The sequence below is a fragment of the Microtus oregoni genome, unplaced genomic scaffold, assembly GCF_018167655.1.
Source record: "Microtus oregoni isolate MIOR12 unplaced genomic scaffold, Mior012 000083F_ref0000379, whole genome shotgun sequence".
Lineage (NCBI taxonomy): Eukaryota > Metazoa > Chordata > Mammalia > Rodentia > Cricetidae > Microtus > Microtus oregoni.
In genome coordinates, this window is record NW_024544543.1 from 468,215 (window position 1) to 493,056 (window position 24,842).

The 24,842-nt window shown below is 38.3% G+C and overlaps 1 protein-coding gene across 4 annotated transcripts in view; it reads left to right on the top strand.

Annotated features, from left to right (window-relative positions):
* Positions 1 to 24,842, top strand: part of LOC121441907 (protein hinderin-like) — a 247,357-nt gene that overhangs the window by 91,515 nt on the left and 131,000 nt on the right. For all 4 annotated transcript variants that reach the window (XM_041643315.1, XM_041643316.1, XM_041643317.1 and 1 more), the window contains exon 6: positions 4,955 to 5,082. In XM_041643315.1, coding sequence (XP_041499249.1) covers positions 4,955 to 5,082 — 128 coding nt within the window. The remainder of the gene's footprint in view (positions 1 to 4,954; positions 5,083 to 24,842) is intronic.

A 24,842-nucleotide genomic window follows, 5' to 3' on the forward strand; every position in this document is an offset into this window, starting at 1 on the left:
CAGTCTTCTCCTATAAGCCATCTTGGGCTCCTTTTTGTTAAAGGTTAATAACCAGAATAATGAAGCAGTTGGTTATTTATGCAGTTATGATTGGCAAAAGTTATTAGAACAGGAATCTGCCCAGAAGCAATGATTAGGTTATGAAAATGTTAAGGAATATTGAAACTAGTTACAATTTTTGACATTTAAGAAATATTATCCCTGTTCTTAATCATGATGATCTGGTGTAGAAGTATATGTATAGAGTAATCCCATTGGACAGTAATTCTTATGCCAACAGCATACCTAAATAAGTGCTGAGAGGGAGATTCAGAAATGATCTGAGGAAAAGGGAGAAAATTAAGAAGGGAGAACATTAAGAAGCTGGGAGGTGTCTGACCTATGAAGTTGGACTTAGTGTGTTTACATTGAGCATTCTTCACATGCTAGGAGCTGTTGGGGGGGAAAGGAGCACAGCAGAAAATTCCTGGTAACAGTATTAGTGATGTGATTATTAACATGCAAAACAAGACAAAAATTCAAAGTATAATCCCTTTATGCTTAATAGAGTTAGGAACTTAATGTATAAAATAGGCAAAATAATCATTAAGATAATGTTTACATAAAAATCTGACATTTCCAAGTGTACAAGTAAATGACATTTTCCCGAGTAACAACACTGCCATTATCTCACTCCAAAACCTAGTTCCAAACCTGCACCCATTGCCCAAGCTCCTCTCCTCCAGTCTTAGCAACACCGATCTACTTCCTTGTTTGACTTGCCTATTCTTGACTTCTCATAAAAATAAATGCTTATGAAGGTGAACATCCAAACTGGCTAGGCTCCCACAAAGCCAGAACATGAAGTAGGGAGCCTAGCCAGTTTGGATGTTCACCTTCCTAGACATGGACGGAGGGGGGGAGGACCTTGGTCTTTCCACAGGGCAGGGAACTCTGACTGCTCTTTGGACTGGAGAGGGAGGGGGAGAGGAGAAGGGGGAAAGGGGAGAAGGGTGGGAGGAAGGGGAGGGAAATGGGAGGCTGGGAGGATGGGGAAACTTTTGTTTTCTTTTCTCAATAAAAAAAAATAGTTACGTTAAAAAAATAAAAAAAAATAAATGCATATGATATCTACTCTTTGTAAGTACTCTTTTTCATGACATGATATTTTCAAGGTTTGTATTATGTAACAATTCCTCATTTATTTATGATCAAAAGATGTTCTATTTTATAGATAGTGCTCTGTTGATAAATTGATGGACATTATTAAGGTTCTTGTTGCTTCTAAACTACTATAAGCAGGGCTGCTCTGAAGATGCCATGTATGAGTTTTTTTGTTTAGGCTTTTTAAAATTTCTTTCCTGGATGATGAGATATATTGGATTACGTAGTAAATTCACACTTTAAAATACTACTAATTTGTTTTTCAAAGTAGTGGTACATTTACATGCCTGTTAGATAGCCTGGAAGGTTCCACTTGAGTATGTCCTTGTTAGACTTGCCTTCATGAGTCTTTTTTTTTCTTTTTTTTTTTTTTTTTTTTTTTTTTGAGACAGGGTTTCTCTGTGGCTTTGGAGCCTGTCCTGGAACTAGCTCTGTAGACCAGGCTGGTCTCGAACTCACAGAGATCCGCCTGCCTCTGCCTCCTGAGTGCTGGGATTAAAGGCGTGCACCACCACCGCCCGGCTCATGAGTCTTTGATTAAGGCTGTCCTACTGGATATAAAGTCCTTTCTCCTAGTGCATTTGATTTACCTTTCTCCCCGATATCCAGTTGTGGTTAGCTTCTTTGACTTGCTTGGTCATCTACATATTTCCTTTTGCAGATTGCCTCAGCCTTTGACAGTTTTTAAAATTAGATTAATATTATTTATGTTTAGTTATCGGAGCTGTTTATATATTCTGAATATTAATTCTTTACCATACATACAATATCAACATATTTCATTTTGAGGCATTTTTTGCGGTTTCTTAATTCAAAGTCACAAAGAAGCACTTGTATGATTTCTTATGAGATTTTTATAGGTTTTTTTTTTTGTTTATTGATTTTTTTCTGCTCCCCTCCTTGCCTTTCCCCTCCACTTCAACCCTCTCCCAAAGTCCCCATGCTCCCAATTTACTTCAGGAGATCTTGTCTTTTTCTACTTCCTATGTAGATCTATGTATGTCATTCTTAGGGTCCTCATTGTTGTCTAGGTATGCTGGGATTGTGATTTGTGAGCTGGTTTTCTTTATGTTTAAAAACCACTTATGAGTGAGTACATGTGATAATTGTCTTTCTGGGTATGGGTTGCCTCACTCAAAATGATGTTTTCTAGCTCCATCCACTTGTAGTTATTTTTTTCTGCTATGTAGTACTCCATTGTGTAAATGTACCACATTTTCCTTATCCATTCTTTGGTCGTGGGGCGTTTAGGTTGTTTCCAGGTTCCGGCTATGACAAACAATGCTACTATGTACATAGTTGAATATATGTCCTTGTGGCATGACTGAGCATCCTTTGGATATATACCCAAAATTGGTATTACTGGGTCTTGAGGAAGGTTGTTTCCTAAATTTCAGAGAAATCACCATACCGATCCAAAGGGACTGTACCAGCTTGCATTCCCACCAGCAATGCAGAAGTGTTCCCTTTTCCCCACAACCTCTCCAGGATAAGTTATCATCAGTGTTTTTGATCTTGGCCATTCATACCAGTGTAAGATGGATTCTCAGAGTTGGTTTGATTTGCATTTCTCTGATGACTAAGGGTGTTAAACATTTCCTTAAGTGTCTTTCAGCCATTTTAGATTCCTCTATTGAGAGTTCTCTGTTTAGGTCTGTATTTCATTTTTTTTTTTATTGGATTATGTGTTCTTTTGATGACCAGTTTTTGGTTTTTTTTTTTTTTTTGAGTTCTTTGTATATTTTGGAGATCAGACCTCTGTCTGATGTGGGGTTAGTGAAGATCTTTTTCCATTCTGTAGGCTGACATTTTGTCTTACTGACCATGTCCTTTGCTTTAACGAAGCTTTTCAGTTTTTTAGGAGGTACCATTTATTAATTTTTTAAGTGTCTGTGCTGCTGGGGTTATATTTAGGGAGTGGTCTCCTGTGCCAATGCGTTCAAGTGTACTTCCCACTTTCTCTTATTTGAGGTTCAGTGTGGCTGGCTTTATGTTGAAGTGTTTGATCCATTTGGATTTGAGTTTTGTGCATGGTGATAGATATGGGCCTATTTTTTCTTCTACATGTCGATATCCAGTTATGCTAGCACCATTTGTTAAATATGCTTTCTTTTTTCCATTTGATTTTTTTTTTGTTTTTTGTCAAAAATCAGGTGTTCGAAGGTGTGTGGATTAATATCTGAGTCTTCAATTTGGTTCCATTGGTCCTCCTGTTTGTTTTTATGCCAATACCAGGCTGTTTTCAGTACTGTAGCTCTGTACTAGAATTTGAAGTCAGAGATTGTAATGCCCCCAGAAGTTCTTTTATTGCACAGGATTGTTTTGGCTATCCTGGGTCTTTTGCTTTTTCATATGAAGTTGAGTACCATTCTTTCAAGGTCTGTGAAGAATTTTGATGGGATTTTGGTGAGCATTCTCTGTGGAGTTTGCTGTCTCAGGTCTGTTCAGTCCCAGGTTGCTGGCTTAGTTCTGGTCCACCACTGTCCCTGGACTGGATTCACTCCTGCTCCCATGGAGCTAGCTTTCTCAGGCCTACTCTGGCCTAGGCCTCTGGTTCAGTCTCACTCCTGTGGAATTGGTTGCCCCAGGCCTGCCCCAGCCCAAGGTGGAGTTAGTTGCCTCAACCCTACTTTGGCCTATTACTGGCTTTAATCTGTTTCTGTAAATCCTGGTCTGGATCCAATCCTTCCTAGGTCCCTGGCTTAGAATTGGTCCTGCAAAGGTCTTTGACTCTTTTCTACTCCCTCAGAGTTCCCAGGCTTGGGTATGCCCAGACCAGCAGAGGACCTGGCTCAGGCTTACTCCCTCAGAGATCCCGGACTCAGGCTTAAACCCACAGAGGTTTCTGGTTCCTTCCTATTCCCTTTGATGTCCCAGACCAACGCCTGGACCCACAAAGGTCCTGGCTCAGGCCTACTCCCTCTGAGGTCCCAGACTCATACCTGGACCCTTAGAGATCTCTGGGTTTTGCCTACTCCATTGAAGGTCCCAGATTCATGCCCAGACCAGCAGAGGTCCTAGCTCAGGCCTAGTTCCATTGGAGGTCTTAGACTCACGCCCAGACCCATGGAGTTCCTGGCTACTTACTCCCTTGAAGGTCCCAGATTCATGTCTGGACCCTCATTGGTCTCTGTCTCTGGCTCACTTGCTCAACAGTTCCTTCCCCTGTATATGTTCCTGTGGTGTTTGCTGTGTCAGGTCTGAGATTGTTATAATTTTAACTCTTAAATTTAAATCATTGGTTTCTTATATTTTCCTTTCCTTTCCTTCTCTTCCCTTTTCATACCTTATCTTTTCTTTCTCCTCTTTTTTCCTTTTCCCTTTTCCTTCTTTCTATGTCTGACTCTTTTGCCCAGTCCATCCTTGAGCACATGGGATTGCAGTCATACAGTCTATGCTCTGCTTCATTTTGCTTGTTTACATAATGTGATAGGCGTTCCTTTGCATAACTCTGCAAAGAACTAAGAGAAATGTCTCTTCACTGGGATGGCCAGATCTACATTCTTCTTGTTGTTGTTGTTTGGTTTTGGTTTTTTGAGACAGGATTTCTCTGTGTAACTTTGGAGAACTCACAGAGATCCACTGCCTCTGCCTCCTAAGTGCTGGGATTAAGGGTGTGTGTCACCACTACCTGGCTTCAGTGCTACTTTATTTATTAAAATTATTGCTTTGTGACTGGACACATACACTGCTTTTATCTGATGACCCCATACTCACTGCCTCTGACCAAATGTTGTTGTATTTCTGCTTTTGTCTTCTTTATTGAAATCTGTATATGAACCAGTTTTTTCTCCTTAATTTGCAATCTCACCTCTTCAGCTACAGTATAGAGAATGCCAAGAACTTCTAAGTCTCTACCAGAGGTACCTATCAGAACAGCAAGAGAAGCTCACCATGTCACTCTCAGAACTTGGTGCTGCTAGAGCACAGGAGCAGCAGGTAAGTGACCTCTTCTGACCCAGAAGGTTCCTTTTCCTTTTATGTTGGAAATCACATTATATGCATGCTGTTTTAAAATATACAACTATCTCTTGGCTTCCCTGACTGTGGCCCTCTTCTTTTCTTTTCCTCTCCTGTTGTTTAGGAATCTAGTGATCAGAAACAGAAACTTGAAGCAGGAGGGGGTTACTGGAGAGACAGTTGATGGGATAAGAAAATGCACTGATGGTTACTTAATAAAGAGCAGTGGTTTCCTTTTGGAAAACCCCTTTCTGTTTTTAGTTCTTGAATAAAAAGCTATTTGGTGGCTTCTGTATGTTTGCATGTGTTAAATATTTAAATATATGAGTATTTATAAGTAACCACATAACATCAACTGATGAATATTTAGAACTGTATAAGCTTGTATATGTTAATTTGTACATTTAAATATACAAGTGTTTATAAGTAACTATATGACATTAATTGATGAGTATTCAGAGAACCTTGCCTTTTATGATGTAAAAGCCACATTTCTGGCCTTCTAACACTGATAATTGATGTCTTCTGTTTTTATGAGTTTAAATCTTCAAATAGCAAAAAATAATCTTTATATATTAACATAAAAATAACTGTCATAAAAAATTCATATTATGAAAATGCAGGGAATGTGTTAACTACCATTTCCCAAGTAGTGTCAAAACTCAAAGGTCAAACGTGAGGATTTCTTGCAAACTTTCTTAAGAACATTGCTGCTCAGACAGGAGACATCTACCTTACATGGGTTAAGAGTTTTAGCTAATGGAATCCTAGTTTTAAAACTACAATTTGCATATATGGGAAAGTGAAAACAAAAATCCCAACTATATTAATGCCATGTTATGTGGTTTAGCTGAGTTGTTTAACATAGACCAGTTTTACTCTGTTTTCAGAAAGCTAGATTTTACAGTGACCACAGAGGGATGTGGCAGCTTATGTTATTTCTCTGCATGCCTTCACTGTCTAAATGGAGGTTGACAGTCCTGTAGGTGCCTTTAGGCCAGAGTGCTTGTGAAGGTCAGTTTTATGTTCCTCATCACATTCCTGCTCATGCCCTTGGCATAACCTAGTTGAATGAGACAGCACAAAACAAAGGCAACTTATTTAAGAGGGAACTGCAGCAGGGAGACAGGAGAGCCTTCATTTAACAGTATTAGTAGAGTCTTAGAATCCTAGGAGCATAGACTATGAGCTAAGACATGATCACTAAAGTAAAAGAAAAGAAGAAAAAGAAAACCAACAGGAGGGAGGAAAAGAAAAGTTGATAGTTGGTAGGGAGACTTTAAGAATACCTGGAAGAGACCCAACCTGAAATTGTGGACAAATAAAACTTCCTTAGTTGTTGTTGGTTTTTATGTAAGCTAAGTATGAATAATCATTGTTAAACTGCCACACTTAATCTAAACCTTGGGTGGTATAACTAAAAGAGATATTAGAATGAAAATATTGGTCAAGTATATGGAGAGAGTATGCTCTCTAAAGGAGGTACCTAGTCTTGGGGTGTGACGTGGGGTAGATAGAACACTTGTGTAGCATGTGTAAAGACCTGTGTTCCAACTCAGAGAAAGACAGAGACATGTTGTAAAGAGAGCCTCTTGTTTGTTCCTGACTGCTCAGCCCCTAAATAATCACACAGAATCTCTATCATTTAAAACACTGCTTGACCCATTAGCTCTAGCTTCTTATTGACTAACTCTTTTTTTTGTGATTGATAAATTTATTTATTTTTTTTTCTTTTAAACGATTTTTTTATTGAGAAAAGGAGAAAAAAAAAACAAGTTTCCACCTCCTCCCAGCCTCCCATTTCCCTCCCCCTCCTCCCCCCCTACGCCCCCTCCTCCCACCCTTCTCCCCCTCCCCCCACTCCTTTCCCCCTCCCTCTCCAGTCCAAAGAGCAGTCAGGGTTTTCTGCCCTGTGGTAAGACCTAGGACCTCCCCCCTCCGTCCATATCTAGGAAGGTGAACATCCAAACTGGCTGGGCTCCCACAAAGCCATCACATTACGTAGGATCAGACCCCCGTGCCATTGTCCTTTGTGTCTCATCAGCCCTCATAGTTCGCCATGTTCAGAGAGTCCAGTTTTATCCCATGCTTTTTCAGTCACAGTCCAGCTGGTCTTGGTGAGCTCTCAATAGATCAGCTCCACTGTCTCAGTGGGTGGGTGCATCCCTTGTGGTCCCGACTTCTTTGCTCATGTTCTCCCTCCTTCTGCTCCTCATTGGGACTTTGGGAGCTCAGTCCAGTGCTCCAGTGTGGGTCTCTGTCTCTATCTCCATCCATCACCAGATGAAGGTTCTATGATGATATGCAAGATATTCATCAGTATTGCTCAAGGATAGGGTCATTTCAGGTTCCCTATTCTCAACTGCCCAAGGAACTAACTGGGGACCTCAGCTTGGGCACCTGGGAGCCCCTCTAGGGTCAGGTCTCTTGCCAACCCTAAAGTGGTTCCCTTAACTAAGAATTGTGGTTCCGTGCTCCCCTGTCCAACCTTCCTTTATCCCAATCCTCCTGCTTTCCCAAGGCCCGACCTCCTTCCCTTCTAACTTTTCTCTCTCCATCTCCCCTTACCCCCAACCCACCCCACCCCAAGATCCCAATTTTCTCCCCGGCAATTTTGTCTACTTCCCTTAGCCAAGAGGATAACTATATGTTTTTCCTTGGGTTCCCCTTCTTACATATTAATTTAACCAATGTCTATTAATCTGTGTATTGCCACGAGGCTGTGGCTTACAGGGTAAAGTTCCAGCATCTGTCTCCGGCAGGGCAACATGACTTCTCCTTACTCCACCTTCCTTCTCCCAGCATTCAGTTTAGTCTTTCCCACCTAACTAAGTTCTGCCCTGCTATAGGTCCAAAGCAGTCCTTTATTAACCAATGGTATTCACATCATACAGAGGGGAGTCCCATGACAGAGACAGAGGAGAGAGAAGTATCACTTGTTTTTTTGCTTAATCCAGAGAACTTTTTGAACTATATGTTTCATTTTAAATCATGTCTATGTATGTGTGTTTGTGTGGGTGTGTGCACATATCTGAGGTGTCATATCTCTGGAGCTGGAGTTACAGGTGCTTAGAAGCTATTCCACAAGGTTTTTGGGAACTGCACTCAGTCCTCTGCAAGAGCAGCAAGTGCTCCTGACTCCTGAGCCACCACTCCAGGTTAAACTATGTTTTCCTCAAGTACTTGATGGTCAAGTTCTAAATGTCCTCATAAACAGTGAAAATGAAGCTGTGAATTAGAGGCAGCTTCGAGGCTCTGCTGTTTGACTTAAAAAGGGAAAATGTCTCTCTTTTTTTAAGGGAGAATAAGGGTCACTTCCTTTGTTGTCTGGTTCATACCTTGTGACAGGCTTCTCTAAGCTGATCACTGGGAAGCCCCCTCTTTTCTTTTCCTGCTTTCCCATAGGAAGAGCACCATACTGGCCTGACTTCTTTTCGCCTTTCCTCATCATGAAGTCTAGTGTTCTCTTAATGTATTCACAACTAGCCTGTGCCCATCTTTGCAGAGCACTGTGATGTTATTGTAATTAGTTTATCCATCCACTTCTTTTGCACAGTGTTCTAAAATCAGGCATACTGCTTGTTACATAGGTGGTGCTATGCTCTGAGTCTGGTATAAGGATCAGAGTGACCTCAAGTAAGTAAGCTAATGATCCACTTCAGGGTTCTAGAAAAATAAAAAGACAAAATACAGCAGATGTCAAGAAATAATAAATATTAAGGCAAAGTAATGAGATAAAGAATACAATTACAATATATAGACTCAAAAAGCTGGTAATTTGAAAGATAAAGATGGTTGACAAGCCTCTAGCCAAGCTAACCAAAGGTGAAAAAATACCCAAAACAAGAAATTAGAGATAAAATGGAAATTGTTACAGCAGACCCTAATAAATTCCAGAGGAACATTAGGGAATACATGGAAAGCTTATATTCCAATAAATTGGAAAATGTAGACAAAATTAATCAATTCCTAGATATATGTAGCCTAATAAAATTAAATCAAGATTATATCAGCTTTTTAACCCAATTACAAGCTATGTTAGAAGTGATAATGAAACATCTCCCCACAAAGAAGTGTAAGACTGATTCACTGTTGAGCTCTACCAAACTTTTAGGAATGACCTGTTAACAATACTTCTCACAATATTTCACAAAACATAAAGGGGAGAAATGCTCTGCAACTCATTCTACAAAACTATTATTTCTCAGATACCAAAACGTGCTGGTGATACAGCTAAGACAGAAAAGTTTAGATCAATTCCCTTCATGAATACAGATGCAAAAATTCTGAATATCAAATTTAAGAACACATAAAAAGATTATCACAGCCAAGTTGGCTTTATGTTAGGGATACAGAGTTACTTCAACATATAAAGATCAGTACATTTAAATATGTTCTGTAGCTATACATCAGAACAGAAATCACAGGATATTCTGGTTAGATGGAGAAAAAGCATTTGAAAAAGTTCAGTATGCTTTTATGATTAAAAGTCTGAGGAATCTAGGAATATAAGAACATATTACAGTGTGGCAAATGTTATATACAGCAAGAATATAAGCAAATAATGATTATAGTAAGTGGAAAGAAAACTGAAACAATTTCATCCTAAATCTGGTAGTAGACAGGAGTGCTCACTGTCTCCTGGCACACTCAGACTCTTTCCTAAAACAACATAGAGTGTTCTGAGTCTTCTCCAGAACATCCAGACAAGAGAAAGAGAAAAGGGACACACCTAAAAACTGGCAAAAATATCAGAAACACACACTGGAAAAGACTATTCAACTAATGGTCCTAGGAAAATGAACCCATGTTTTACACACACACTCATGGGGCATGGAATAAAGAGAAACACGTCAAGATACAGACATAGGCAAGACTTTCTTTAAAGAACTCCAGGAACACAAGAAATAACCCCGGGAATTGGGAAGTGGAATTTATGAAATTTAAAAGCTGCTTCTCCACTGCAAAGGAACCTATCAATAAAGTAAAGAGATGACCCAAAGTATTAAAAGAATTTTTGCCCCCTATTCTGAGAAATAGGTACTGTCTCCAATATCCTATAGAACTGTACAATTAAAGTACAGTCCCTAACAAAAGGACTTTGATTTTTTTTATTCAACAACACAAAAAAAAAGGTGTAGCACAAATTTTAATTGTTAATAATAAAAAGCTGGAATCAGCAATTAGGAGTGAAACTGAAGGATCAAAGAAGCATGGCAGCCGGCCACTAGAGAGTTCTTACGTCTACCGATGATTAGACCAAAGGAGTGATCCTGTCTATGAATCCTGACCTCCTGTCTCTCTGCCCAGTCATATCACTCTTGTCTCCACCTCCTTAGTGCTGGGATTAAAGGTGTGTGCCACTACTGCCTGATCCCTATGGCTAACTGGAGACTTAGCTCTGCACTCTGATCTTCATGCAAGGTTTATTTGTTAGATCACAAACAAAATACCACTACATTTCTCCTTTTTTCTAAAATGAAAAAGAAATCTCTAACTAGTTTAAGAAAAACTATATACAACAAGTACAATAACTATATACTGCTTATGCTGTAATAAATACATCAACAAAGTCTAGTCCATTGGCATTTGACAAATTCAGAGAAAATACCCTAATATCTATTTTATCTTGGTGAGTCCAAAATCTTGTATCGAATTCATTTTCTATCCTAATTTACATTATCATCCAAAACTCTCTTTTGATATATTTCAACCTTATAACACTTCCCACCTCTTTAAAGAGTTTGCTTTCTGAGTCTGGTAAACAAGGAAAACTGTAACTATCTAGTTTTTTTTCCTGCTTCTAGAATTTTTTATTTTTTCCTCTTTTTTTATTACTTTATAAATAATATCAGTCAGAATTCCCACTTCCTCCCCTCCTCCAACTTCCCTCCTGTTCCCCCACACACCCTCCCCTCCGCCCCCTCCAGTCCTAAGAGAGGGCAAGGCACCTTGCCCTGTGGAAAGTCCAGGGCCCTCCCCCCTACATCCAGGCTTAGGAAGGTATGCATCCAAAGAGAATAGGATCCCAAAAAGCCAGTACATGCAGTAGAGACAAATCCCAGTGCCATTATCTGCCCCTCAGTCTGCCCCAATTGTTAATCACATTCAGAGGGTCCAGTTTGATCCCATGCTCATTCAGTCCCAGTCCAGCTTGCTTTGGTGAGCTTCCATTAGCTCAAGCACACTGTCTCAATGGGTGAACCTACCCCTTGTGGTCCTGACTTCCTTGCTCATATTCTCCCTCCTGCTCTTCAACTGGACCTGGGGAGCTCAGTCCAGTGCTCCAGTGTGGGTCTCTGTCTCTGTTTCCATCCATCACCGGACCAAGGTTCTATGGTGATATTCAAGATAGTCATCAGTCTTACTACAGGACAAGGCCACTACTCCACTGCCATTGATATTAAGTGATAATAATGACCAGTGGTGTTACAAGGAGAGTGGGCCCTTGGTTTGTCCTGGCCGACCAGCTAGCTAACACCCGAAATAACCACACAGAAACTGTATTAATTTAAACACTGCCTGGCCCATTAGCTCTAACTTATTATTGGCTAGTTCTTACATATTAGTTTAGCCTATCTCCCTTAATGTGTATCACCACAAGACTGTGGTTTTCCAGCAAGATTCTATCCAGCGTCCATCTCAGGCGGGAGCTCCATGGTGTCTGCCTGTCAGCCCTTCTTCCCAGCATTCAGTTCTGCCTTCCTCTCCCTATGTAAGTTCTGCCCTATCAAAAGGCCAAGGCAGTTTCTTTATTCAACCAATGAAAGCAACACATAAAAAGAAGGACCTCCTACACCACAGTGGTTGTTAGCTCTGGTTATCTTTCAGTAGTAGTGTTTCTGTGTTTTCCTTCTTTGGGTTATGCTGGTGGGGGGTTATCAGATGCCTGTGTTATTGTGGGTATAGTTATCTTCCTTGGTTTGTGGCTTTCCTTATAGTACTTTCTGTAAGTCTGGGTTTGTGGATACATATTGTTTAAATCTGTTTTTGTCATTGAATATCTTGTTTTCTCCATCAATGGTGAATTAAAGCTTTGCTGAGTACAGTAATCTGGATTTGTCCATGGCCTCTTTGTGTCTGCAGCACATCTATCCAGGACCTTCTGGCTTTCATGGTTTCTTTTTTTTTTTTTTTTTTTTTTTTTTTTTTTTTGATTTTTCGAGACAGGGTTTCTCCGGAGCTTTTGGTTCCTGTCCTGGAACTAGCTCTTGTAGACCAGGCTGGCCTCGAACTCACAGAGATCCGCCTGCCTCTGCCTCCCGAGTGCTGGGATTAAAGGCGTGCGCCACCACCGCCCGGCTCATGGTTTCTATTGAGAAGTCAGGTGTAATTCTGATAGGTTTTCCTTTATATGTTACTTGACCTTTTTCTTTTGCAGCTCTTAATATTCTTTCTTGTTCTGTATATTTTGTGTTTTGATTACTATATGGTGAGGGGGTGGGTTTTTTTTTATTTAGTCTGTTTGGTGTTCTGTAAGCTTCTTGTACCTTCATAGGTATATCCTTCTTTAGGTTGGGAAAGTTTTCTTCTATAATTTTGTTGAATATATTTTCTTTACCTTTGAGCTAAAATTCTCCTTCTTCTACCCCTGTTATTCTCAGGTTTGGTCTTTTTATGGTGTCCCAGTTTTCCTGAATGTTTTGTGTTAAGAATTTGTTGGATTTATTGTTTTCTTTGACTAATGACTCTAGAATCTTTCAGCATCTGAGATTCTTCCTTCTGTTTCTTGTATTCTGTTGGTTAAACTTGTCTCTGAAGTTCCTGTTCATTCGCCCAGATTTTCGATATCCAGAGTTCCCTCGGTTTGTGTTTTTTTATTACCTCTATTTCAATCTTCAAATCTTGAACTGTTTCTTTCACCTGTTTGATTGCTTTTTCTTGGTTTTCTTGGGTTTCTTTGAGGGATTTATTAATTTCTTCCAGCTTTTTGTTTGTCTTCTTCTCCATTTCTTTAAGGGAGTTTTTCACTTCCTCTTTAAAGGTCTCCATCATTTTCATTAAGTAACGTTTAAAGTCGTTTTCTTCTATATTTCTGGGTTAGGGTGATCAAGTCTTCCTGTTGTGTGTCTTCTGAGTTCTGGTGGTACCATATTGCTTTTTAGGATGTTGGAGGAGTTCTTGCATTGGTGCCTTCCAAACTCTTCCTTCAACTCTTATGTCTCTTATGTCCACCAAGAATTGGTCTCCACGGAGCTCATTGGGAGCAATGCATTGGGGGTGGGGTAGATGGCTGTCTCTTGTTGCCTCTTCTTAGTAAAATAGCTTTTGTTAGGTTAGATAACTGGTCCAATACATTTATATTATGCATACTTTTCAAAACTTCTGATTCTAAAGCCTATTCTTTTCTACTTTTTACCTTCTTAGTCTCTTGCTTATTTTCATAATGACAGCAATAACAGTGACAGCTTGTGCTTACACAGCATTTATTCTGTATCAAATACTATTTTAAGTTCTTTGTGTACATTGACATGTTTAATTCTCACCTTAAGTTTATAAAATAGGCACCATTATTACCCTCTTCTGTGGAGGTCAAAGCGATAAAATAACTTGCTCAGAGTCAATTACTTACAGCTGTAATGAGTGGGACCCAGATTCTAACAGAGTGCAAGGTTGTTACTGGAGCAGATGAAAATGTCTATATTTGTCTTAGCTGTTTGCTGCGTTTTTTGTAAAGGCTTTAAACTTAACAAACAGTAAATAACTGGTTGGGTTCCTTTTCTTTGAATCTCTGAGATGTTATTGAACACTAAACATCCTCTGACAGCTTAGGTTTCTGTTGCTAGACAAGAAATAGCTAACAAAAGGGTATGGGGAAGGAGGAGAGAGGGATCTTCATTGTCATGTTTGTCTTCCTACATGAACACCTCCAGATGAAGAAAAGGAAAAAAATTTCTCTGAAGCATCCATTTTATTTTGCTGTTCTGGAAGGCAATATTCATCTAGTTTTCACTGTTATCACCAGGTAAAAGGGAGCAGGCATTATTTGGGCAAGTTTTTTGCAGAGTATTTCTATGTGTGAGTTAAATATTTGGTCCTGTTGGAACTCTTGTGTCGAGCTTGACATGCACATAACTTTTCCTTTCAGTCTGTTCTTGATAACACAAGACTTTGAAGTTCAGGAAAACCGCTCTGGAGTACTACCATTGTGCCTTTACTTTTTTTGTATTAAACTCTTGGCATTTTATTAGTTTATCCCCATTTTTTTTTAGAAAAGAATAGAAAACACATTGTCTTCCAGAATGGATTTAAACACATTGCTGTGAGTCATTCATTTGTAATTTGATGGTTTTAACACCTAGGATTTAGAAATGTATTTACTGACTGACTTCCTTTTTCATAAAAGGTATTCAAAGATTATAAACTTTCTAGCCAGGCAGTGGTGGCGCACCCCTTTAATCCCAGCACTTGGGAGGCAGAGGCAGGCGGATCTCTGTGAGTTTGAGGCCAGCCTGGTCTACAAGAGCTAGTTCCAGGACAGGAACCAAAACCACAGAGAAACCCTGTCTTGAAAAACCAGAAAAAAAAAATTAAAAAAGAATGTAAACTTTCTGAAATGGCTCCAGTTTTCCTGTACTCCCCACATTTTAAACAGGTTCTTGGTTAATAGTAGATTATGTAAACATTATCTTGCTGAGTTTCAATTTTTTTCTAATTTTAAGGTAATCTGTAAATTTTTCTTCATTTTACAAGTCCTGGTTTTTAGTGGCATTCAGATAGAAAGGTTTAAACTCACTTGTCTTTCTTCTTTGCTCAGGCATATCAGGCCTTCCTCATGGTGAGCAGTCACCAACAGCAGCTGTTGCTCGTGTTCTCTCTGATATGATCATGACGAAATTCACAAGATTAGTGTCTGAGAAGCAGTGAGAAATGCTGAGTTAGTAATGGCTGTTTATTTGCAAAACATTCCAGAGAGCAGCCTCTATTGCTGGAATTTTCACATCTTTTTCTTTTTTCACTGGACTCTTTTCCAGTTCTGCAGATTACCTTCCATCTCTAATGCTGTAACGTCCTCAGGAAAGGATGCCTATTCCAGAGCAATGATCTAGCAATACCTTTTGTCTTGACTGCTTTACAGTGGGGCCTCAAATTGTGTCTCATCTGAAAAATTACATGGCGATTTAACCAATAGTAGCCATAATTCAGTTTCTTGAGCCAGTCATCACTTCTTTCATCTTTTGTTTGCAGTCATCAAAGATACACGAAGTACGTACTGAGAAGGCATGGGATATTTGTAAGATTGGCATCTGTATTAGTTTCATGTTAGCTAAGGAGAACACCTGAGAATAACTTGTACTTTTCTCTTCATGGGTATGTCCCCAGTAAACTAACATTCAAAGACAAATGAGTTAGAGACTTTGGTCTCTACTGGCATACCAAATGTCTAAGCTTTATGTCACTGGTGGCCAAAGGAAGACACTATCTTTAAAAAATAGGAAAGGATAGTCAGTTCCTAAGCGGGGTGGGGAACCTCAGCCTCCAGAAAGTGACTTCTTAAAAAAGTCTTCATAAGACATAAATGAGGGCAAAATTTCTTTTGTAAAATTATAGGAATGTTTTCAAGGATACAATTAAGAACAACAGTTTAGGAATTTATGGGTCTGCTCAATACCATCAGGACCAAGCAGGTAGAGATGGACACATACCTGACCAAATGCCAGGAGACAAAAGACAGAAGCTCTGCTCTAGGGAACAGTGACTACATCTTGGAGGCTAAGCCGTCATTTTGTGACTATGGGTTGGCGATTCCATATCTTAGTTGAGAGGTGGAAAACCCTAGAGAACGGCTAAAGGAGCCCCAGATTGTGTTCTTTTAGGGACCTTAAAGCAGGGCAGAACAAACACAATTTGTTTAAGCTAGTGCATTCTTCTTCCTCTACATTGTTTGTGATATCTTATACTGTTAGTTTTGAAACTGCAATAATATGTCCATTTTGTTGCTAAGATTTTGTCACTAAAGCATTCACTAGATCTGCAGTTTTTTAGATTATGCAGCTTAGCTCTCCATTAACAATAGTCGTGGGTCCATTAAAAGGAAAATGGAGGAGGTAAGCCATACATACACCTGGAAGAGTAAGAGACAATATTGAGTTGGTGCTTTGAAATCCCTTACTAATTTTGGGAGCAATAAGAAGGCTACTCACCTTAGAACTTGGGTAATATTGATCAATTATATATCACAATTAGTTTTTAGGAACTGAGAGAAAATATAGAGTTCTGTTCTAAAACATAGACAACTACTTGACAGCAACTGGGAGAAAACAAACTAGAAAACCCAGCATAGAAAAATTTTGTAATAATCAAGTTGCCTGTTTTGTGACCTTTTTCTGGGAAAATGTTAACAATGTTTATTCATCCCCATATAGTTTACCAAAATAATAGCCTGAAAAGAAATTGCTAATCAACTTTAGTGAATTTTGGGAGATTACCTATTGGACCATGGGTAACTCTATGATAAATTGATGACAACTCACAATCACTGCATTTCTGAAACTCTCTGCCTAATATTCAACTAGCTCCAGTGAAGATACTCACCTTCTCTATCAGTTGCTCCTGCTTAATGTAGTCTTAAGGAGGGGCCTGGTGAGTCTGTGACCAGGCCGCAAGGGAATTTGCAGTGTGATTTGTAGTATCCCACTTGGTCTAGTTAAATGAAGGGTAAGATGGAGTAAGCCAAGCCTCCATCATCAGCATACTATCTAAATTTCCATTAATAAGGGACTGTTTAAATAAATTATGGTATGTTATACAGAAACTGAAATTTTCGTTCAGGTGTTGAGTATTCCATAAACCACAGTGTAATTACGTTATTGATTGTAGGTTGATAGTGATTATTTTAAATGTGAAGTTCTTAAATCTAGTCTGTGTCAAAGCTAGTATTCCCATTGTAGTTTCTATAATACCACCGTTAGATTTATGCTGAAGATATTATTACTTCTTAAAAATAGTTAAATCAGATGTCTTTGGCAAAAAAAAAATAAATTTCTTAATACTCGAAATGTCAAATATAAATTTAAAAAAGAAACTAAATTTTCCAAGATGACGGGTAAAGAAAGTCTGTAAGAACTTTGTACATGGGGGACATCAGCTGTAAGGAAAAGTTTCTTTAGAATTCATGGTAGGTATCTAGAACAATATATCCTGAACTCTTAGCTGTGTGCACAACAGTTCACATTTCCTTTAGGAGTAGTCTTGTGTCCTGATCCTGCCAGATAGGACTAGTTTGCAAACAGTCTGTGTAATTGTCCATCCACGCAGAAATGAGTTTAGGGCAGTTCATTTCAAACTGAAGTTCCAAAGAGGTGAATTTCAGCTGATGAGCACAAGTCTTCATGCTAAGTACTGCCTCTCTCACCCTCATGAAATAATTTTAGAAGTACTTTTAAATTAAATTTTAAAAGCTATTTTATTTTAAGGATTACAAGTATTGGCATTCAAGTGAATTGCCTTGGAATCTAATGACCACACCTTCCTAAAATATTTTAATTGTTTTTATAGTTTTTCCTCAAAAAAAAAAAACAATTCAGAATAGCTATTTTAAGTAAACTACAACAGCTCATTCATCTTCATTACAAACTTCAGACCATAAAAAAAGCATGAAGCTGGACTGTGCACTGTTTAATTTTCAAATTGGAGTTTTCATTATGTTCAATGATAACTTTTTATTTTTATAAAGTTGCATCTTAGTCTCCTATTAGACACCAGAAGGTTTTCGGCAAATGATCTGGATGATAACTGAACAAATAAATGGAATAAATCAGTTTACTCTTTCAGTAAAGTGCTAGTAATGTAATCCATTGTTCTGTTCAGTATTTTAATATCTTTAAAATTAAGCAGAACATTAGTGGCAATGAAGCTCATTTTAGTCAATACATTTCTGTAATGAACCCTGTTCTATAAGAATCTTTTTCTATGAAGGAAAATGCCTTTAGCACAGTTTCTGAGTTCTGACTCTGGAGTTGGACTTTATAATTTTAAAAATATACTTAGCAGGATATGTTTGTATTTGTTTAATGCTTATGGAAGTTTCTTGAAAGATTTCTCCAAGCAGTGGAAGCATAAATGCTCCTGAACTGGTTTTTTGTTTCATTGAAGATTGAGAGTAACCTGGCCTGGTTGGAACCCAAATGTGTGCCTCATTGAATTTCAAATCAGGGAGGGTTTGACCAAAGCCAAACCCAGTGTTCATACTCCAAGGTGTGAGAATTGCCAACTTCTCTTATGACCTGATAGAATCCCTGGTTAAATCCTTTAACTGGATGAAGTTCTATGCATGCCTATTATTCAAGTAAGGAAGATAGAGTATAGTGCTCCCAAGCTCAGATAGTGTAAAAATTCACAGGGATCAGAAACCTGACTGAAACTCCCATCACCTGGTCAATATCTTAGAATTATGACTTCAAAGTAAATAATGGTTGAAGTCTCAAGATAGTAGTTCATCCTTAGAGGATCAGTCTTCAATAATTTTTGGAAAAGAAAGTCTAGTGGGTTCCTCTGTTGCTATGATGATAGAAAGTGCTTTTAAAGAAGGGAGGTATCTCATAACACAACCAGGAAATTGAACACCTTTGATTGTTACATTACATAAATAAAACTCTTTAAAAATAAAGCTACTTTTCTTGACACGTCATCTTGTTCCCTGGAGTGTTAAGAGATGTGGAAGCTTGTCAGAGCCTCAGATATATCCTCTTACCTTCTCCTGTTTAGACTTCTAAGCTGGATGTTAGAAACACAGATGCAGCATTGCTGTGACTTTGTGCTTGTTAAATCATTAAGAGTTTGGGGAGGTAAGGGTTATGTTAAGATGGAGATATACTTATGAAAGTACAAGCCATTGCACACACTCTTGGCTTACGGTAGTTTCCATAGTCTAGACAAATAACTTGAGCAATTGCTGTACAATTCTAATTAGAGACAGTGAGCTCCTGCTCATTGAAAAGCACTGCTCGCATTTTGTAACAGACAGGCTCTTTCTGTATTTTAAATGTAAATGATCATTTTTTTTCATGCCACTGGCAGACTGCTTAAAATTTGCTTTCAAGTTTGTATCATTTATTGTTTAACACAGCAGTAAATTTGATTCTAACTTTTAGTTTATGCCTCTCTTAGTTCCACTTCAAAGATTTTAGAAGTTACATTTCTAACAGACAATTCATTTTTTGTGTTATTAGTATCAGTGAACACCTGTGAAATGCTAAGTTGATTTTCTTTACAGTTGTGACTATAGAGGCTTTAGGCAGTGATGCAGGAATTCTGAGTGCAATGGGAGGGACCTTCCTTGGCCCAGTTGTGCTTGATTTAGGGACGCAAGATTCTGAAAACTCGATTATAGTGGTATATCATTTGTGTTTTAATAAATAATGCTTTCCTGAAGATCAGTGCAAAGCAACCACATTAGTCAGTCATACAGGCGAGGCAGTGGTGGCACACACCTTTAATCCCAGCAGCCATACTAGTTAGCCATAGAGGCTGGGTTATGGTGGTACATGCCTTTAATCCCAGCACTAAAGAGTAATATAAAATGGGAGGAAACAGGACTCATTCTCCGTCTCAATCTGAAGATTTGTGGAGCCAGGATCTCCCATTTTCAGTCAGAAGTAGAGGTATAAGGCAGTGACTGGATGCTTTGCTTTTCTGATCTTCAGGTTGAATGTCAGTATCTATCTCTGGGTTTTATTATTAATACTACAGTCAGTGGCCATCAAACGTCAGAGACTGACACTCAGTTCTTTGTCTCATGACTGAAGAATAAGGACGTGGGTATTCATGGGCATAAAGAAATATGGAAGCAAGCTTTATTAAGAGATATTAGGGAAAGTGAGAGAAACTCTCAAAAGTAGTTCCCCAAAGAGGGGAAAAAACAAAACAAAACAAAAAATAAACAAAAAACCCACTTTGAACCTCTTTGTACAGGAATTTTTGTGGAGCCTTCACAGAAAGTGGATATAGGGTGAGCTCATTATGTCTTAAATAAGCTGAATTATAAGCAATAATATATAAAGAGGAATCGTACCCTGTATGGACTTGGAGTGGTGGCCAAATGGTCCACCGTCATTTCTCAGAATCCTGTCTTGTTCTTATCTGCTCAGTTATCACAATCACAAGCCATCTTCTTTCTCAGTGGTTCAGGCTTCGCCATCTTAACCTTTACCCTTCCTTTATAATGGCAGTGTCTGTTTTCACTGTAACATTGTAAGCAACTGGAAGTTTTTAACCATAGGCTCTTTTCTCTTCCCTGCTTAGCAGAGTGGCAAAAAGCCACATCCCATTACCTATATTCCCATTTTAACAATATCTGTACTTACAAAGGCTATCAGGATATAGTTTTCTTGTGATTGTTTTGCTTGATTTGTGTATTTAAGTAATTCTGGATTTATTAAATTAATCAGGATTGTTTTCTTCATTTTCTACTTTTTTAAATTACTGGAATAAGTATCACTGAAGCCATCAGCAACTCAGCTTTCCTCTTAAAATATTTTTAATTTGATAATTTAATTTACATGGGAATACTATTAATAATATTTTCTAATTTACCTTTAGCCTGCTTGACAGATTCTGCTTTTCATTACATTTGTCTGTTTCATTAAAAATGGTTTATATAGTCCATTACCAAACTCTCAGCTCTGAAGACATACATACAAGTAACATTATACAGACCTAACAGGCTATATTTAGTAATATGTATTTATACATATATACATATGTGGTAGTTTGAATAAGAATGGCCCCCATAGGCTCATTGATTTGGATGCTTGGTCATCAGGAACTGGCACTACTTGGGATTAGGAGGTGTGACATTTTTGGAGGCAGTGTGTAGACAGAGTTTTTTATCAGGACCACTGACTCACAAATAACCACACAGAGACCTTCTATTAATTATAAATGCTTGGCTGATAACTTAGGCTTGTTACTAATTCTTAACTAACCATTTATTTTTATTTTATGTATTTTGGTGTTTTGCCTTCATGTATGTCTGCATGACGGCATTGGGGACCCTGAAACAAAAGTTTCAGGCAGTTATGAGGTGCCATGTGGGTGCTGGGAATTGAACCCACATCCTCTGGAAGAGCAGTCAATACTCTTAAACACTGAGCCACCTCTCCATAACCACTAACTAACTCTTCCAACTTAAATTAGCCCATATTTCGTAGCTGTCCTCTGCCACACAGCGGTACCTTTTCTCAGTATGGCATGCTCATCTCCTGCTTCCTCTATGTCTCTGTATCTCCTCAGACTCTGCCCTTCTTCTTGGCATCCTCCTAGTCTGGCTTTCCTGCCCAAGCCCCTCCTGCACAGCTATAGGGCAACCGGCTCTTTGTTAAACCATGAGAGTAATCCATATTTACAGCATACAAAGATTGCTCCACCACAGAAGTGTGTCACTGGGATTGGGCTTTGGGGTTTCAGAAGCTCAAGTCAGACCCAGGTGTTTCTCTTTTTCTGCTGCCTGATGAGCCAGAAACAAAACTCTAAGCTACTTCTCTAGCAGCTTGTCTATCTTCATGCTGCCATGCTTCCTCCCATCATGACAATGGGCTATGTTGATGAAACTGTAAGCAAGTCCCACTAAATCTTTATTTTACAAATTTGCCATGGTAATGGTGGCTGTTCACAGCAATAGAATACTGACTAGGGCAATGTGTATGTATGCAAGAAAAGAGGTCATGAATTTGAAGGAGAACATGGAGAAGTATACAGAAGGGAGAAATTTAATTATGCCATAATCTCAGAAAATTAAATAGGAAACTATAAGGAAAAACTTCTATATCATAAGTAGCTTCCTTTATAATACCTTAATAATGTCTATGATATCTGTATTTATGCACCCTCTTTTCATTTATATTATCTTTTCCTTGATCAGCTTGTATCATTTTTTCTGTCATCTTCTTTTGTATTTCACTTATTTCTTCTCTTGGTCCTTTTTAATTACTCTTTTTCACAATTTAATTTGCAAATTTTCAAGCTGCTAATATAGATATTTAAGTCCTCGATGTGGACCTTAGCAACTTTTCTATTATGATAATACACCATTTAATGGTTCAGAACAGCACACCACATCTAAAACACAGTGGGCCCACACAGTCTCATAGCCTATTGGCATCATAGTAATGGTAGTCTATGTATATATACTCTGACATTTATGCAGAAACAAAACCACCAAACTACATCTCTGTGTTTAAACAGTAAGTGACTATTACCCATTTAAACTGCAGATTTTCCTTTGAAAATTATTGTAGCTATATCACACAAGTTTTCCTGTAGTTTTGTTAATATTTTTCAACATATTTTCTAATTATTGCCCTTTAAATTGTTCATAACCATAAGACTGTTTTGTTGGGACTGGGTCTTGCTATGTAGTCCTAGCTAGCCTAGATTCTGTGTAAACCAGGCTAACCTTGAATTTTTGGCACTTTCCCTCCTTTTGCCTTCTGAATGGTGGGGTCACAGGCATGCACCAACATGCCTGGCTATAAGGTTTTTTAAATATTTACAAATTGCTCAGATTTTGGTCATGTGTTCCTAATTTAATTTTCATTAAATATTTTCAATTCCTTGACATTATTGGAACTTCTTTTATATCCTATCTTATGGGTTATCCTGGTAAATATTTCCCCTGCATACAAAAATAATCTGATCTTTAATTATTGTATGCATGTATTCTCTATAAACATATACAGATATATACAAATCTACATATGCATGTTTATGTAATCTAAAATTTCACAGTTCAGCATTTCAATTAGTGAACTGGGATCTACTTTTTCTTTTCATAAATAAGACAGAAGTTCAAGTTTTTGAAGTCTATTTATGGGTTTGTTATTACCACATATTTGAAATTTCCTTTATTAAACCCATTTACATTTAAGAGTGTTCATTCTTTGAAATCAGTACTCCTGCTTCCTTATGGCTGGCATTTGTAGAACAATTTTTTTCTAATTTGATACTTCTTTGTCTTCTATAATTGAAGCATGATTCTCATAGACACTACATTGTCAGATTGGCTTATTATCCAGTCTGAAATCTTGGGATGTTTGTATTTGATGTAATTATCAAAATGGTGGAGTTTTATGTCTGCTACCTTGTAATTTATTTTCTAGTTGTTAGTAACCTTTCTCTTTAGTTTTTCCTACTGTCTTTTGACTAATTATATAGTCTTGATAATATTTCATTTGGGCTCTTGGGTCTGCAGATGGCATCTTTAGAAGTCTTCTTCAAATATTTTATCACTTAGGCGAGTGATAGTAAATGCTTTTAATCCCAGCACTTGAGAGGCAGAAACGGGGCTCTCGGTGTGTTCCAGGCCAGTCAGGACAGTATAGTGAGACACTGACTCAAAAAAACATAATTTTATTATTTCTGTTACCACTGTAGCCATCATTTTTTCATTATTTTGCCAAATATTCGTGATAGATTAAACATAGTTTATATATACATAATGAATCATAAAAAGATTATTCTGGCTTGTTGTTTCAAAGAGTTTAACCCACTGTTGCCTGGGCATAAAGCTAGACTGAACGCTATGGTAAAGAGCTCGTGTTGTAGCTAAACTGCTTCCTTCACTGAGGCAGGGAAACTAGAGAAGAGAGAGAACAATAAAAGAGGGCCATGGAGAAAAGATGCCTCTCAAAGCACACATTCTACCAGGAACCTACTCCTACGAATTTCTTTCCAGTAATGATGCCAGCCAGGGTCAAGATTATCAGCATAATATCTTTGAGGGTACATTTCAGATCCAAATAACAACAGCTCATAAACAATATACAGTATATGTCTCTGCAATAGCTTGCTTTCATTTCACTTTCTTTTTTTATTTTTTTTATAATTTATTTATTAAAGATTTCTGCCTCCTTTCCGCCACCACCTCCCATTTCCCTCCCCCTCCCCTGATCAAGTCCCCCTCCCTCATCAGCCCGAAGAACAATCAGGGTTCCCTGACCTGTGGGAAGTCCAAGGACCACCCACCTCCATCCAGGTCTAGTAAGGTGAGCATCCAAACTGCCTAGGCTCCCACAAAGCCAGTACGTGCAGTAGGATCAAAATCCCATTGCCATTGTTCTTGAGTTCTCACTTTCCATGAGTTTTATTGTAATCTATTATCACCATAGATTTACTTCTGTATGTTATAAACTCTTAAAGATTTTTGTTATCATTACATTAAAAAGTCAATTTTCTTTGAATAGATTTTAAGTATAAAAATATTGCTCGTTTCTATTTCTTTCAATCCACATTCTTCTATTCTTAGATCCAAATTCAGATCTATTTAGTATTATTTTAATCATATTTAATGTTGTTTTTTGATGGTTATGTGGGTCTTTCTGGATGTACTTTCATTTTTGTTTCTGTTAATATATGCTTCACTTTCCATTTGTAATGGAATTCTTATGATTCTGGTTTAGCAGCTTATTTTTTCCCTCCCATCACCACTGTTAAAATTTGTATTATTTCTATCTTTTTCTTTTGTAATTTTTTTTGCCCCCATTCTTTTTTATTTTTATTGAGAAAAGGAAAAAAAAAGTTTCAGCCTCCTCCCAGCCTCCCATTTCCCTCCCCCTCCTCCCACCCTTCTTCCCCTCCCCCCACTCCTCTCCCCCTCCCCCCACTCCTCTCCCCCCTCCCTCTCCAGTCCAAAGAACAGTCAGGGTTCCCTGCCCTGTGGAAAGTCCAAGGTCCTCCCCCTTCCGCCCATGTCTAGGAAGGTTGGATAGGGGAGCACGGAAGCACAATTCTTAGCTAAGGGA